The following is an 18,787-nucleotide window of genomic DNA, read 5'->3' on the forward strand; positions in this document are numbered from 1 at the left end:
TGTGCAAATGAGAATGGATAACCAAACGTAAACATCGCCCCTTCATCAAAATAAACTATATCTTATTGTACCTGTTATACACGTGCCTGAATATCACTGTTCCTATTTCAATGTTTACACGCAGGTGACAATCTTTTAACTTAGACCGTGTTCACACCAAACGCCGTGTAGAGTAAACATGTTTACAATTAGTTTAGTGTAGTGTACACTGGTTTCACATTACATTTGTTCACATCTCTACACCTTGTTTAGCTACCTGTACATAAGATTTGTTCCCACTTGTAAACTATATGTCATTTAAATGTTCATAACGTAGAACTGAATTCAAAATTTTTGGACAATTTTTCTAGCCGTAGGGGAACAACCATTTGTCTTCAAAAGGAGGGTGGGGTGGAAATGGAAATATTCCGATCCCCAATTTGATAAAAAAAAATATGGTCAAACAGATGATAAAAATTTTTATTCTGAATCAAGTATATCATAGTGTTAAATATTGAAAAAATATTTGATCACCAGCATCGAAAAAAAAAAGGAATAAAAACGTACGCGCGAAAAAAAACTGACTCAGATAAAAAAAATAACCCTCCCCTTTTTTGAAGTTAAGGTGGTATGGGTGTCTTTCGCCATCTTGGATTGTAAAAAACAGAGAAACTAAGGTCCATATTTTCTATCAAGTTAGCAAAATTTGTTGCAGGAGTGCAGATATTTAATGTGAATTTTCATTTAAAAGAACCAATTTATAAGAATATAACTTAGAAATATTAATAGTTTTACAAGTGTTGACTATTTTTGGTTGTTTTTGAATATTTTCAAATTGGCAATTTAAGGGGAGGTAACTCTAAAACAGTGTATTTTCTGAAGGACTCTACATGAAAATTTCCTATTTTGTATTTTATCTGGAAAAAACATACGGTGACCCTATCTTTTCTTTTGATATTCTCAAAGCATTGTCTGAAAGCAATCTTTTCCTAATTTATTTTACAATTCTATCATTTTGTTTAGTTTCTATTCACAAAATTGTGTTTTTTTCTGTATAATCCATACAAAATTTGTCATTTTGTCACAACCTGTAGCTTGAGAAAATGCACGGTGACCTATCATTTTTATAATATTTTTGAACATGTATCAATAGATAATACATTTTGACAGAGTATGAACAAATTCTATCATTTTTATTTTAGACTCCCATACCACCTTAAGTGGTTGCTACTTTATAAAAGCCATTTTTATTATTTGTAGTAGTTTGTATATACTAGATATGTCTCGATTACGCATTAGAAAACGTTAGCTGCAGCAGCGTGCTTACGGCCGAAAAAAAAGGATTGAGATATTAGGGATCACTACATTTTTATCTTTTCTGTTTGTTTCAAATGTTATTTCTGATGTCTGAGATACTAGACAAACATATCATTTACCTCACACTTGTTTTAGTCATGCATTTATGCGTGAATCGTTGTTTGAGTTAAGACCAGTGGCGAATATTTCTGTGTACGTCAAGTCGATTAGGGAAGACCTTTTAAAATAAATTAGGCAGTAACTATTTACTTCATTTTTTGGGGAGGGAATCGGGGGGAGGGGGGGGTAGAGGGGCGTGGGCTATTGGGTGAAACAAACAAAAAAAATTCAGGGCTAAAAACTGGAAACATTTTGCCTTGCCTTTATGTTTTATACTGAACTATAATAGCCCCCCTCCCGAAATCAATTGGTTGCTGTCTTATGGGTTCGGCAATGATGAGTCTTGATCAGGGGTTAACAAAAAAAAAATATGTAAAATTTAGACAATAATTTCTGTAAAGAACTATACTAATAATTATCAAAAATATCAATTTTACTCAAAAATAGTTTCCTCCTTAAATATATACACGGTAAAACTTATGTCCTAAATGCCTAGTTTTGTCTACACTTAACCTAAACAAGGCCTACATTGACTATCGACTGTGTGTAGATAAAACATGATTTAAACTACATGTAAACATTGAGTTTTATCAATGGGAACGCAATTGTGTTTAGTTTACGTGTGAGTTACACTAACACAACACCGAATTTAGGTCAATGTGAACACGGCCTTAGGCTTCAAAACACGACCATTAATTTAGCTGTAATATGTTTACAACACTGACCGGTTATAACATTTTTACACAATTAAACGAAACGTATGCAACATATTAATATAAAATCGATAAAATCGTACACAGAAGATAAAGTTTATGATATATTTATGAATTGTTTTAAGATTATGTTTCACTGTTCACCCATCTCATATGACTTTAATATTAACTTATATTAATTTTCATATCTGAATCTGTAATTATTGACTTCCTCAACTTTATAAAAATCACCGCTACATATGCATGTTGACCTTTTACATTTTTAAACATTCAAACATTTTGACGTCAACACTGATTCAAGAATACCCTGACTGGAAATAAACAGATCAAATTGGAGGGTTGAAAGTTGGTATTCACACTTTACTGCATAGTTTATGCTGTCTTGATAGTTTTGTTACATGCACAACTAAATATACAAAATGCCCATTTCATCATACACGATTCAAACATAAATATTAATGCATTGATACAATTGATTTATATTTTCAGATGTTTCTCCCCCAAATGGATACACATTTGAAAAACGTATTGGAAAGGAAGGATTTGGCAAAGTATATTTAGCGAAAAAAAACAACATTACTGGGCAGTCAAAACAGTGTCGAATCAAAATTCAGAATCGGTAAGATTATTTGAATTGTTTTGGAGTATTCAACCAAGATATCCCCTATTGGTAAAAATATATCATGCGGGTAAAATCTGAAATTAAAGCATTAAGAGCAAATATGACGAGTGGGAAAAATGTCCACCAGGTCAAGATCTATCTGCCTTGACATTTTCATGCACATTACAGAACATATTGTCGGGTTGCTGTCCATGAATCGGTAAACTTAAGGAAATTATTTTCTTAAATATTATAATAGATAGTCGAGTTAAACTGTAAACTTGAAATAAAAAATCCGTAGGGTATCTAGTTTAAAATGTAATCCCAATGCCCTGTTCATCATCAATTTAATTATGGCAACAATGGCTAGAAATACAACATGTTGGTAATATGCAGTTTTGGCTTCAATCTCTGAACCTGGGAATCATTTACAGTAAAAAAGAAGTAAATATGTTTTAGCAGCTCAAAATCTTTCTGGCTTAAATTTTAAAACATATCAATCAACCCCTTGTTTGGTTGCTGCCCCTTCAATTTGTTATTTTGAAGGACATTTTTTCAGTTAGTATACATGTTATACGACAGCAAACCTGTTTGGGGTTCGTAAAATTCTATGATGTCATCATCGTCTTCGTCGTCCGAAGAGATATTTAGTTTCAGGACAATGACTTCAGTTTAAGTGAATGTATCTTTATGAAATTTTTCAAGAAGGTTCAACAACACAAAAAAGAAGGTTGTGATTGATTGTGGGGGTTGTGGTACCAACAGTGTAGAAAAAGGGACAAAACAAGCATTTGTGTAGTTTCCGGACAATAATAAAATTGACGGTACCAATTTTCTTGCACCATATGCGGTAATAACTTGTGTGCAAGTGCATGGTTGTCTCTGGCATTGTACCATAAGGTTCTTTATCACAAAGGGAAGGCTGGATGTACGGTTTGAGGTCATCAAACATGTAGGAATCAGGGACCAGAAAAGAGCCTTAAACACACATGTTTTTACCTTCTAGACACTAACTTGTGTATAAGTTTATGGATTTCTCTAACATTGTACTTCAAAGGGGAGAATGTGGTTGAGTTTGGTGGTGATTGCACCGAAGAAAGGGTAGATTGGGTGTGCAACAAGATTTGGTATGTGTTTTATTCCCAATCAAATGTCAATTGTTTTGAAAAGTTTCAAAAAGTCATCTTCAATTACAAAGTGTTGCGAAATAGATTTTTAATATCTTTTTAGAATAACATAGAAGTCTATGACTTTTCCCGTCATTGTTCCGATCATGCTGACATGTCATAAAATTTACAATATAAAAATTATTCTAAGATACATGTTTGCAATATTACATTTATTATAATATGATTTGCATATCAACAATAAGTTGAATGTATCTATCGATTAATTTTTTTTCTGATAAATTAACTTATACACTGAATAAAATTTCTCATCATGCTTATAATGAGAAAATTACAAAAAAAAAAACGCAAAGTGAAGCATCCCATGAACATTTGTGAATGCTTCTAAAATTATCACAAAGTAATTATGATGTTAAGAATTTACAAGCTCCAATGTGCATGATGTGACTTTTAGATTTTATTTCCCTAATGATAATTGTGGACAAATTAGATTGACCCAGGTGTTGTCTATAATTCTTTGTGATGACAGCCGTTATAGTCATATGTATGATATTGTTGCATTACAGTTTGAAGGTTAATGTTCCATTAATGAACTGTCAAGATGAAGAACAGGAAAAAAAACCTGTTTATTGATAACATGTTTTTATTTTGTCTTTGTATAGTTTGCAATGTTGTTGCATGTACATATGTACATTTACTCCATATCCTGCTATTTTTATATATATGTTCATATTGCTACTTGTTTCATTTTTGCTATATTCTTATGTGTGTGTGATGTATTAAATGTATAGGGAATAATTTTTTTATTAATCAAGTTAAAGCCTAATATGTTTTAATTTACCTGTATTACTATCATAATTCCAACAAGTACCCCGCTTTTGCCACCCTGCATCAAAACGGGCTTCAACCTAAATGACAAAAAAAATAAAATAAATGAAAGAACATGCTATGTTCAATTAGTATGTAGCTATAAACATAGTAAATATAAAATTAAATGAATAATTAGGCTGTCAACATTGTTATTTGTAATAATACATATAGAATAACCGTACATTGTTTTGAAATATGAATGTTAGTTGTAAATGGTTAAGAACCAGATTGAAAGCGAGGCTATGCATCCTATTTAGAGCCCAGTTCAAATAAAGGAGAAGGGAAGGTGAAAAAGGGGGGATTTTATTTATCAATTCTAATTTCAGAAATTTAAAAAAAATCTTTAAATATCATTATTTAAAAAAAAAAAAAAAATCCCAATTCAGACCTGTACCAAGTTTGAATATTGAATCCAAGTTTGTCCCAACTGTTCAGGTTTGGATCTCTGCCTTCGTATCAAGCTGTGATCAGCAAAGCAATTAATCTAATTTTAAATATTGTTCCTCAACCTAAATTTATAACCAATATCTGAATCATGTATAGATCTAATTTTTTTTTTCGGACGGCAAAGACAAAATTAAATATACAGTCCCCATAATGCTCTATACTTTGTAAAATTATCAAAACATTGCTTCAAAAATATCTGCCTAAATAATATTAAATTACGTTTCCATTACTCATTAACTGTTCCTTCTTTTGATTTGATTGACATGATTCTCTTGCAACTTCAAATATTGTTTTCCAAATTTTATTTTCCTTTTTCTTGATGGTAGGGATTCACAGGAGGAACATTCAATGCACCAAGAACATTGTTGACATGTGTGGCCCCGATTCCTGCATGTATCATTCCTAAAAAATCAAGTATTTTCAATCTAAAAACATTGACATTGTGATAACAACAGTCTGCATATTGGTAATTTAGATAATACTAAATCTAAATATTACAATAAAATACTTCAAGTTCTTACTTCTTTGGAATATAACATTTTTTACATAATTTATCTATATGATTGTAAATCCATATCTACATTTATACTTAGAGGTCAAAGACTCATATACATTTCTTATTATGCCTAATGATTCACTAATAATACTGTATGCCCTAAAGAAGATGATATACCAACATGTACGTAAAACCATGTTTATTTATTCATCTACCCTATAATTGTGAGGTTGAAATTTTTGAATGTGTGATATGATAAAGTTCACCAAAATGGTCACTAAATAAAAGTATACATAGTACTGTGGATTCCTTTATTTTCGTGGGTATCAATCTTCGTGGATTGCTGAAAATTTGTATTTTCGTGGATATTTGATTTCGTGGTTTTGTCAATCTCTGTATACAAAGTCCATTGAAAATTTGTTATTTGTTGGACATTTGAATTTGTGGTTCACCTGCACCCACGAAACCCACGAAAATTGTTATCCAACGAATAGTAATGAATCCACAATACATAAATATATTATATCCATAAACTGCATTTGTTTCTCAAATTTGAAATAGAAGGGGGAGGGGGTAAAAATTGAAAAATAAATGCATAAATTTAAAAGTCCAGATTCATAAAAAAATTGGGCTGCACTTCCCCTAAAAATATATTTTTTCATCCCAAACCCATAAACCCAAGACCAGAATTGAGGGGAATTCAAAAAAGGAAAGGAGAGGTGTGGGGCAGGTTCGTTTTATACAAGACATGAAACCATAACCCTCCACCCAGTAAAAATAGTAGACAGAATCTAGAGAGAATCTTGTAAATTCTTACCTAATGCAACTTTTGAATTCACTAGCTAAAAATGCACCAGTCTTACTTCTTTTTCCCTCTTCCACACTGTTACAAGCTCTGCAGCTACTACAGGTAATGAACAAAATGCTACCAAGGCCGTACTTCCGTTTGCCGACAGTGTCAATTAACTGCAAGGGACAGTTACACATTTTGCAGACGAGATTCTGTGCGAGGTGGAAAAGTTCGAGTACCCGATGACCTTCTTTCCATGTTTCGTCAAAAGAAGGGTCACTGTGAACGGACACCGATTGTCCAACGTCCAACTCACTAAAACTTACATCTTGCGAATTATTAGTGAGAGTATAAGTGTGGTTTTCCCGACTGAGGCTGTTTAAATTATTCATTCTCAAAGAGCGCTGTTATCCTTTTTGATGAAATGTCCTCCCCTGCGTATGCGACCAATGACGAAAAAAACGTATATATTGACTAACCAGTATTGTTTATCCGTTAACAGACGACAACAAAGCTGTTACCGTGACATCGTTATATAGGCGATATATACAATGACGTAAATCGCAAACCAGTCTAATACCAGTAAATCGTTGGTGTCTCCCTTAGTGTCGGAAGTTACCTTAATGACAATATGGAAACAATTAATGTACATTTAAACGATAATATTTATCTTCTGCGAAATATGACTTTTTCAGCCATTTTCCGACCTCGAAGTTTATGGCGAATTATCTCCCGTTGACCACTTCTAAATTACGTTAAAATCGCCAGAAGAGTACATACTTAAACATTAATTTTCGCACGAAGAAAGGTACTACTATTGGTTATATAAAATGATTTGACGATTTAATGGGTACGGCAGATGAAAACACGATAACTGACGTAAGACGTAGCATTGAAGAGACACGAGACAAGGTGCCCTCGGAACTGCCTGAAAATCACATAATATGTCACCACATTTAACCGACCTTTACCAATGACCAATCGACTCACTTCAACCTATTTCATTCCAACCATTAAAACTGAATGTGATTAAAGAACAATTACAATAAACTCATCATAGATACCAGGACTAAATGTTGTATATACGCCAATAACATGTTACATGTGCATGTACATATTTACATTTTGATTTTTACTATTTGTTTTTTGTATATGCAGCAAATGTATGCGTTATAGAAATAATCAAACTAATTTATTTATTTTTAATGTAACAAATTTAAGAACATGAAGACATTTTTTAACAATCATTACTTTTATTTCCGTAATTATTTAGAATAACTTGTGAACAATCTTTATATTTATAACTTTTTCCCGCCATCTTGAAAATGGCAACCATATTGTATTTTTCTGAGTGGGTCCATAGCTGAACAATCCAATATTATACAACCAAGAACTACTGTGCAAAGTGTCATGCTTTCCTCATTAAGTGAGCAATTCTGCTCTTTATCTGCACCAATCAGCCGAACTATTGCACAGTTTGTTTTCGGTAGACCACATGTAACTTAGACTCGAAAATGTCGAAATTTAAATTTGTAATATCAGTTGTTGTATTTCTTTTTCACAGCACGCTAAACTCTTCATTGACGAATGCAATCTTCTAAACAAGTTATCACATCCGAATATTATCACTTGTCTTGGTTTGATTAACGCCACTGATTGAATATCTTCTACGTTGTATCTGTTCATGGAATTTATGGACAAGGTATTGTTTTCAATTACATTAATACTATATATTTGTCTGTGTCTATTGGTTTGTTTGTTATTCTTTGTTTATTAATCTGTTAATCAAGGTAATAATTCTTTTTTTATTTTAAGCTTTATTGAGTATTATTCAGATCATTTATCTGTAATAAATTGTATACTTTTAAGAAATGTTAAAAGTATTAAGTACAATGTATTTTATAAACAGAAAAGGAAGGGTCATGGGTTGCCATCCATGAATAAAATCAGTAACTGCACACCAAAACTACCAAAGAGAAAAGGACACGGGCTTATATGTTTTTTTTTCAACTCAAATCTTAATCAATGGTGTCAACTTGATGACTGTAACTGTAATTACGAACAGCACAATTTCTCCACTTTAACAGAATTTTTGTCCGTTTGTATTATGTCAAGAAAAACCGCTTTAAGCATTATCATTGATTTTTTTCCCTAATGATAGCAAAAAAACAACCACAGGAACGAACACCGAAGTTCAAAAAAGACAATTATGATCGTTACTTCGTCTATGGTGATTTTTATTAAAAAGAGTAGTACGATTTTGAAAAATGCACAAAATGAGTGTATAGGTGGCTCATGCCTACTCGAAATGTTTGTCAGAAGCTTCATATTTTTGGTTATTTTAATCTTTACAGAGAGTGAATACAATTGTTTGAAACAATAGGGTTTAAGCTCAAAATATTTTTTTGAAATTATAGTAAAAAATGAGATAAGAGGTGAAAACATATTTTTATCGGAATATCAAGTGTCTTTTTGTTGTCGGGATGTTAAAGTACCCAGCCACGTCCACTTAGTTTTTTTTGTCCATCTGATGAGTTAAGCCTTTTCAACTGACTTTTGTAGTTCTACCTTTTGTTGTACATTTATACCACTGTTTAAAAGATCTTTATAACTTAGATAGAGGTTTCGTGGAGCACTTTGAAGACCCATCAATATACCGTTGTTTTTGAAGATATATGTACTTTAGGTATTGAATTCTGAATACCGCAAACATATCGGCTTTTCGAAAGGTACTATTGTATATGAAAGTGTTCGCAAATGTTACCAAACTGGTAATTAATATTAAATGTTCAATACCATATCTACAGTATTTAAAGTAGATGAAATCAATCAATAGTTATTAACCACAATGTATTTCACTAATAAATTACTTGTCGATAAAGAAAAACGAAATGTCGCAAAATCAAAATTATAATCCTGGTACCTTTGATAACTATCATAATCATTTGCGCACTCACCAATAGACATGTTAACCATAAGCCGATACCGAAACTGAAACTGACACCGATACTAAAACAAAACCAAAGTAGTGAAATAAATGGTAAATGTTTATAATTTTTAATTAACTCAGCTCTTTTACGACATGCTATTGTTTGAAATTGAAATGGACTAGATGGAGTTTTACTTTAATTCATCACTTTTCGAAACAAAGACAAATTTAGAAACATGTTAAATACACAAATGCAAGTGAAATACAATAAGTATTTTGATAAATTTAAAAAAAATATTGCTGTACATTAATTATAAAGCACGTTTCGTCGAAGGGGGGAATTGTACGTGAAATGTGGCAAATTATTCAACGAGCTTTCATATCAACAGAAACATGGCCTTCTAATAAAAAAGGGTATCGATGAAGAGTCATTGGCCAGAATTGGAAGCAGCGGTTGGATCTACTGATCACGCCTCCCATAGTATAAATCACTCAATCAATTGCAAATAGCAGACACAGGAAAGAAAATAAAATACTTCAAATATGGTTTCCTTGGTCATAACCCGTGACTGACGAGATAACTAACAGATTGATGGTTGCAATCGGGTCCACACGAGATGTTATTCTTTCATCGTAATTGTTACTTACTTGACGATACTATATACGCATCTGCAAATCTTATTTCTACACAATATACTATAAGACAGCTACGCAATCTTAATGCAATAGTCTGAGATGAACGCAAAGTTATCAAAGAAAAGATTCGTGCAACAAGAATGTATCTAACATTCAATAAGACAAATGAAAATTTATAAAACAATTGGATATCTGTATAGACATAGTCGGAACTATATTGCACCTTTTGTAGAACTATGTGCAGCTGTTTCCTTAAAACGTCACCTAAATGAATTGTCTCTTAAAAGTGTATATAATTACATGACTAGTGTATTTTATAATGGTTAAATTTAAATTTGTTTTGTTGATAGATTCATGTGAATTGATGAATTGAACTATTCCTCCATCTAATGTAATAAAGTTTCAAACAATATAATCGAGTAAAATGGTTGAGTTACTTAACTTCAGAAACATTTACAATCAACCTCACTACTTTTACTGGCTTCACGTTCAGTTTCAGTGTCAGTATCGGTATCGGTTTATGGTAAACCTGTCTATTTGGACGTTCCAATCCCCTTCAGTGATCTTCCTTTATTGTTATCACAATATCTGTTGAAACTGTACAATTGTTCGCATACAAGACAATTTCATTTGTCAGAAAACGCTTCGTTGGAATAGACAGCTACGATCATCTTACATGTGAGTAAAATTACGATCATATTTGGATGTTCGTAATTGCAGTGCATAATGAGACTTTCAGCACGAATGTTTAGTTTTCAAAAGTATATAATAATAGATAAATCAATAGTAAACCAAGTTGATCAAATATTAAATACCTATAAACCAAGTTCCTGAACAGTATTATGGAGAATAAGGATATATAGAAAGAAATGACTCACTGAAATATTTATTAGCATAAAAATTATATTCTGTTCAGTGACATATATTTATATACGTTTTCCAAGTGTATCATGATGAAAAATTATATGTTAAAACCTGGCCTAAGTTCATTAAGTTAAATACAGATGTAAAACTAAAGGATGCTGTACAACAAATAGCTTCACTAAAAAAATAACAGCACATAAATATGATACCGCAATAACGTCCGATACTATTAATTTTCAAATAAATGTAAAATGAACGATTGCTTATTTTCGAAAGCTTTCAAATAGCTTAGCTTAATACTATGGTGTCTATGATCGGGTTGTTGTCACTTTGACATATTCCCCATTCCCATTCTCAATTTTATAGCTTAATATGCTTTTCTTGTAAACAGGGATCACTAAAAGAATTATGCAATCGAGTTGGTTGTATCAGTGACAGCGATGCAAAATATATCACCAGGGAGATTTTATACGGTATTTCGTATCTCCATTTGCATGGTATTGTTCACAGGGATATCAAAGGTACGAAAAGTTAAATATTGATCAACAATTTCTATTGGAGACAACGTTTTTTTTTTAAATAGGATTAATTGGAATCGATTTAAAAGAAAAAAAAACAGTTAGCATTCACATTATATTTAATCCTAGCGATCTATATCAGTCATGTGATGCTACACTGGTACACACACCAGAAAATACATTGGATAACATTGTTATTTCACTTGATCTTTTGATACTGGTGTTAATGCAGGTTTCTTTAATTTTGAGAAGGAAAAAAACATGTAACAACGAAATACTGCATGCAGTTCATAAAAAGAGAACAATCAACACAAGAAAAGGAAACATATTTTGCAAATGTATGATACGGCAAGGCCATCATGTTTTAGTTTGTTTTGAAGGTCTACTGGAAGAGAAATATTGGTTAAACAAAGAACCTCTGACACAGTTTTGCTGCTGTACATTAGCATACATTATTTTCGATTTAAATCGGTCGTAGCGTACACATTTAAAGTAAAGTTTTTTTTTTAGATCGATGCAAATTTCAAAACCTCTTTTGGTGTTTAAGTTGAGACTGATTTAGATCGTTCACATTGGTCATTTACTCGATCGTTAGTAAACCGGCCTAGTTTAACATGTTTAAATCGATCTAAAAGTCCTAGTGTGAACGGGGTACTAATCAGTAAGTTTATACCTGAGTTAAAAGACATTTTAATTTTGTTTTGCATTTTATGTTGCCTTTGATATTAAATCAGTAGATTATTACCATACCTTAAAAAAAAATCATGCTGTTTTTTAAAATCATCAAACCAACACTGCCGTGTTTTCGTAAAAAAAACACTAAAATTAATAGACATTATTCGTCCGAATTGCTTTTCTGTTAAATTTTAAAATTCTTTCAAATTATTTGTACTTACTTAATTCTTTCAAATTATTTGTCTTTTACATTACAGCAGATAACGTAGTAATTGATTCATTTAGTAGGGTAAAAATAAGTGATTTTGGTATAACAAAGCAACCTTGTTTTTATGGAGGAGTATTTGGATTACAGACACAAATGATCGGTACACCATCACATATGGCACCAGAAATTCGAGGTCTTGGTTTTCCAAATGTATTATATGGATTTCCTGCAGATATATGGTAAGGCAAAATGTTGTCTTATTATTAAGTCTTACATAATACAATTATCATAACCTAACATTACTATTTGAATTAGAATTGTTGTTTATGACATTAATACAATTAAGAATGGAAACAAGGAATAAAGAACGGCAACAGTAGTATACTGCTGTTCAAAACTCATAAATCTATGGACAAAAACAAACGAAAACTGAGGGAAACACATTAAGTATAAGAGGAGAACAACGACACAACACTAAAATGTACCACACTCAAAAACGGACCAATCATCAGACAAAGATCCACGAAAATAACAAACATAACATTAAAAACAATTGCCTTTGGGATAGAGAAGTACCGTGACACGTCTTATCGCAATGTGAATTAACACTAAAAAAAAATGTGTCAAAGAGACAACAACCCGACCATAGAAAAAACAACAATATACACTTTTATTGTATATGTCTTTATAAACTGTATATTTTGTAGCTCTTCATCCTTTTAAAACATTTAGCGTTTTGAAATATTTTGGCCTCACTGAAGAGACATTGATTATCAAACGGCACAGCTGGTGCACAAAAATTGGTACCGTTGTATGGGAACATGTTTGTGTGTGTTGCAAAACCATATGTTTGTAATACATCTTTCAATTAAAGAAAAAGCTAATAAGATACTAAACCTGGATGACACTTGAAAATCTTAAATCTTAAATCTAATTTTTTTAATATAGAATTTCCCTAACTGTTCTATAAATAAATTTTATCCTATACTTAATAAAAAAATCAATAAAAATATGGGGTCACCGTTTATGTAAGCTCACAACCTGCCTTCGAAGGAAGAATTCACTTTTGTTAAGGATGTACAATGTACATCTCTGAGGAGCCAAACATTTCTAGAATGAATTTGTTTTTCTTAACCTGATTTGTGGTTTTATAAGACTGTTAAAAAATAATTGGTGAAAAAAATTCATATGGTGGTGCAAATCTTTTTTTCTGCTACGAACCTTTCAAAATACCCATTTTTGATGATTTTCAGAATTTTCCTTTATTTTACATATTTTGGGGTTATTGTCGTGAAAAAAAATGCTGTCAGTTTTGTAAATCTGTGAATAATCTCATTTTTAAGAACAAACTGCATTATATTTCAACTTGTTATGTTATAAATTATTGAAAAATACATATCTAAGAAATTTGAAAAGATAAAAATGATATGGGATATACATGATTCTTTCAAAAAAAAATGTGTGTACCTTCACCCATATACATTATTACACATTCATGAAAGATGTATGATAGAGGGCTGTATACATTATATATGTAGCTGGAAGGATGGATAAGATAAATCTTGCAGTTAATCAGATTTTGAATTGAAAAAAAAAAGAGATAAAGCAATGGATAGAATGGAATAGATTGGATGTGGGCAGGTATGAGAAGGTTGGAATAAGTTTAGTTTAAACATATTTTATTGTTCAAACCAAATGGATAATCACAAGTTTTTGAACTTATTTCCGTCTTCTCCATAATATATACATTTAATATACACCTGTTGGCGACCTTCTGTTGTTGTTTTTTTTCTATGGTCGGGTTGTTGTCTCTTTGACACATTCCCCATTTCTATCTCAATTTTATTATACTTATAAAGCACATTACATAAATTTGTAATTTTCTTTGGACGCTTATAAGCAACGAACAATCAATCAATGTAATTTTCTAATAAGCATGAAGGCATGCAAAATAATTAAATACATCTCAACAATTGTTATTATAATATTATATACAAAAAATAATAGAAACGGCTTAATGGATATCAAACGTTTTTAATTTGAATAACCAACCACACCCAAACGGTCAGTCCAAAGGAAAACACCTACTGTTACTAGTGAGTTTTTCAATGACTACCTATTTACCTCTATAAGTTGTAAAAGGTAACGTGCAATATTGTGAATACATATAATTGTGATACGGACATTAAATTCTGACGTTAAAAATACGGATAAAGGGATGAAAAGAACATAGATTTAATGTAAGTATCGTTTTTGTATCAATCAAATTTTGACCGTTATGGAATAACCACTGCACAAATGATATCGGATATGATTTGAAGTCGTAACTACAATCCCCTTCCTTTCAGGAATGTGATCGACAGATTTAGACTATTTAACGGATTTGTTATCACATAAGCAACACTACGGGTGCCAAATGTCGAGCAGGAGCTGCTTACCCTCCCGAAGCATCTGAAATCACCCCTAGTTTTCGGTAGGGTTCTTGTTGTTTATTCTTTAGTTTTCTATGTTGTGTCATGTGTACTATTGTTTGTCTGTTTGTCTTTTTTCATTTTTAGCCATGGCAGTTTTTTTTTTAGATTAATGAGTTTGACTGTCCCTTTGGTATCTTTCGTCCCTCTTTTGTATAAACTTCAATAATTGAAATCCATTGAGGCAAATCATTATGTTAACCGTTATGAACAAAAAATCGATCATTCGAACAAAACAACGTCTGTACTGTAGAGTAGTAAATAAAACAATAACCAGCAAGATTATCATCATAGTGAGAAACGCTGAATTTCTTTTATATATTTTTGTTCTACTGAAAATATTACAAAATTGTCTTTTGTATCTAAGTTGTCATTACCAAACAATAACAAATCAATTGTAACAGGAATGTCTAAGTGGGTCAGTTCAGTAAGCATACCTTTTCTTTGCGGATAGAAATGACGGATAGAATAGATTTGATGGATAGGATGGGATGGTTTGGGAATAGATTGATAGGATTTGAGGGACTGTTCGATTGGAGGTTTTAAATGGACGGATGGGAAATAATAGTTTGAGGACATAGTAAATGGAGGGATAGGGTGGGATAGAATTAATGAAAGGTATAGGATGAATTGTGTGGATTGATGTACAGATTGGATGGATTGATGTGCATATTGGATGGATAGATGTATGAATGAGACAGAAGGATAAGGGGATTAGAGAATGAATAAAGGGAAAGCTTGGAGGGATTAATAGATGGATGGGATAAATGAATTAGAGTGAATGGAAGGAGTGATGAAGGGATTGAATGGATGAATAGGAGGGATAAATGAATGAAGGAACGGATGGGAGAAACGGACGGAGAGAATAATTGGTAAGTGTTTTGAAGAAAATAAGATTGACGGACGGGATCGATCAATTAATGGGAGAGAGGGAGGGATGGAGAAAAGAATAGGAGTGATGGATGATAGGTTTGATGCAGGGAAGAAGAGGAAGATAGATAGATGTAGAGAGGGATAAAAGGATGGATGATGGATGGATGGATAAAGAGAAGGACTGATGGATAGATGGATGAATTTCACAGAAGTTTGATGATAATTTAACTTTATTTTTGTTTTACAGGAGCCTAGCTTGTACTGTCATAGAAATTATAACAGGATTTCCTCCGCAGTCTGAAAATTATTTTAATTCCATTTTTATTGGAGTTCAATGTGGGTATTGTTCCATTGATGCTTATCGACCAACATTTAGTACAGATGCATGCTGGCTCTTTATAAAGTATGCACTTCACCCGAATCAAATAGTCCGCCCAAGTGCTCAATCATTGTTATGTCATCCATGGATAACGATGGTGATGGTTCTTTGATGATGATATTGCAAGCAAACTCATTATTTTTCACTCAGATATTGTGTTTACAGAATAAATATGCTAAATTTATAGGTCATATCGGGAGTATCATACATGTACATGTTGTGCATTCTAAGACTTTGAAATATAATTCTGTTATTTTTAGTGAAATGTGATCAAATGGTTGCAAGCATTATTGAATATCAGAAGTGAAAATGAAATAATATAGAAATTTTTATTGCACAGTCTTTTGAAATCCATGGAATTTAAATTAGTTTTCACGCAGATAGTGTTATAGTTAGGTTATCCATGTATATAAGAACAATTGGAACATTATATCATTGGTCTCGGACTTGTGTTGAATGACAGATGATGATATTTCATGGATTCGATCTATTCTTATATCAAAATACTAATATGCTGAACTGAAGTTATTTTATATAACGTTAGATAAACCTATACCGAACTAGTGATGCTTGCAGTTTACTAGCCAAAACAAAACCACGCAGAACTATAACATTTTGTTACTTAATACCTACAGACGATTTGTGGACTAGACTGTATATACCAGAACTTTTAATTTGTATGAACAATCTAACCTGATGTTGCTTATAGAGTTCGACATATAGGACCCTAAAACTTAACTTCAAAATGGCGGTATGGTGTGTGACATCGATTATGGTGTTTTGTTAACTATTGTGTTTTTATAATTACTGATATCATAATTGTTATTGTTTTATGCATTTGAATTTTAGAAGATCAACAATTTCTAAAAGCATTGACAAATAATATAGTTAAATTGATATTCATGCATGTTGGGAAGTCACAGTTTAAATAATTTTCATTCTTTTCATTAGTTCAGTGATGAGAGAGTTATAAAAAATATAATTTGCATGTATAAATTTTAGTTGTAAACAACAGATGTTAATTTTTGTAGCAGTTGTTCAGAAACTGTTGATGCCATTAGACAAAACTTGAGATAAAAAGAATTCTGAGATATATACACTCTGCCAAATTGGCGTTTGCATGTAATAATTAAAAGTCAAGAGTATAAAAATAAAATAAAAAACAATTCTTCAGAGAACAATTGAAGGTCTTTCTTCCTCGATAATAAGAATTAAATGTAAATAAACAATGTTAGAAAATGTCATCCCTTCTTGTTGGATTTGGTACTTCCAACTGATATAAAAAAAAAAAAGATTAATAGGTATGTACAAAAGACTTATTTGTAACATAATGATCATGAACAAAAAAGAACCAAACATGACTTTATAACATTCTACAAGGAAGTTGTTTCACAAGCAGTTAATGAAGCTACTGCAAGTACTTCTGAAGGACTATAACGGTAGTTGTCTGTTTAATTTCGAATACCACCGGTATGATCACTTAATCTAAAATTGATGCAAACAGGTATGATTGTATATAACCTACTTTTTTTAGAATTGCATACAAGGATTTTGCTTGGGCCTTTGAAACTTCTATGAAAGATGGGTATATCTTCCCTATGTCATGCTTTTAGCTTCAGTGGACTGTCCTTTTAGATTTTTTCCCGGATTGTGGTGAATGACGGTTGCATGGTATCTATGTTTGGCCATAATATTCTCTTCAGCCCTCCCTTCAGCCTTTGTAAAAAAGAAAAAAATTATAATATCTAGATACTCCCAATTCAGTACCAAAAATGGTGTATTTCTTTGTTTGTTCGTTTTACTGATTTATTTTCAACTTTGTCTTTTTCCATACTGACGTGTCTTATGCAATTAATTGCTTTATTAATTTTAATGAAAGGAAATGAATTAATGTATTGATAACTGTCTCAAATATACTTACCCAATTTATTTCTGGTAACACTGTTGACTGTACCTTTCTTCTAATTGCCTGACGCCTGTACTATTTTCTTCATTTGATAGAGTTATTTTTTACGGATTTGATGACTTCTACTCACCAGCAACGTTTTGGATCTTTCAGCAGCTGTAGCAGCTTCCGGTAGTTTATTGAAAGAAGTTTACACAAGCAATCGAAGAAAAAAATAAGTTTTGAAACCTCAAACAAAGAATTAATAGGTGGGTAAATGAGGTGCAAATTTTGTTTTGAGTTTGTCACTGCAAATGCAGCACAATGTTTCAGAACGGACTTCATGTGATAAATGAGTACCATTCAAAGGTTCAGATGTTATGTGCAAATAAAAAAAGAAAGCGCGAATTTCATTAAACGATTTTATCATGTTTATTTGAAGAAAATAACATTATACCCCGCCACATTATTTATGTGTGTGTCTGTATCCAGTCAGGAGCCTGTAATTCAGTGGTTGTCGTTTGTTTATGTGTGACATATTTGTTTTTGTTAACTTTTTGTATGAATAAGGCCGTTAGTTTTCTTGTTTTTTACCTTGTCTTATCGGGGACTTTAATAGCTGACTATACGGTATAAGCTTTGCTCATTGTTGAAGGCCGCACGGTGACATATAGTTGGTAATGTCTGTGTCATTTTGGTCTCTTGTGGACAGTTTTCTCATTTGTAATTATACCACATCTTCTTTTTTGTTTATATTATACTCGAATTGGTCTATCTCTATATCCACCTTCTGATGGATAATACGTCAATTGAGGTATAATCCACCAATTAGTGGTTCTTTTTGAACTGATCAATGAGCAAAACGAATGTCGACATTATGGATGCCTTTTATGGTAAACAGTATGTGTGA

The 18,787-nt window shown here is 31.9% G+C and overlaps 1 protein-coding gene across 1 annotated transcript; it reads left to right on the plus strand.

Annotated features, from left to right (window-relative positions):
• Nucleotides 1-2,601: 2,601 nt before the first annotated feature.
• LOC134693649 (uncharacterized) lies at nt 2,602-17,059 on the plus strand. Its single transcript, XM_063554532.1, has 5 exons — nt 2,602-2,727; nt 8,004-8,141; nt 11,260-11,389; nt 12,319-12,508; nt 15,861-17,059. The coding sequence occupies exons 2-5, from the start codon at nt 8,124-8,126 to the stop codon at nt 16,102-16,104; spliced, it is 582 nt and encodes a 193-aa protein (XP_063410602.1). The 5' UTR covers nt 2,602-2,727; nt 8,004-8,123; the 3' UTR covers nt 16,105-17,059.
• The last annotated feature ends 1,728 nt before the right edge of the window (nt 17,060-18,787 follow it).

The sequence above is a fragment of the Mytilus trossulus genome, chromosome 12 (genome assembly GCF_036588685.1).
Source record: "Mytilus trossulus isolate FHL-02 chromosome 12, PNRI_Mtr1.1.1.hap1, whole genome shotgun sequence".
NCBI lineage: Eukaryota > Metazoa > Mollusca > Bivalvia > Mytilida > Mytilidae > Mytilus > Mytilus trossulus.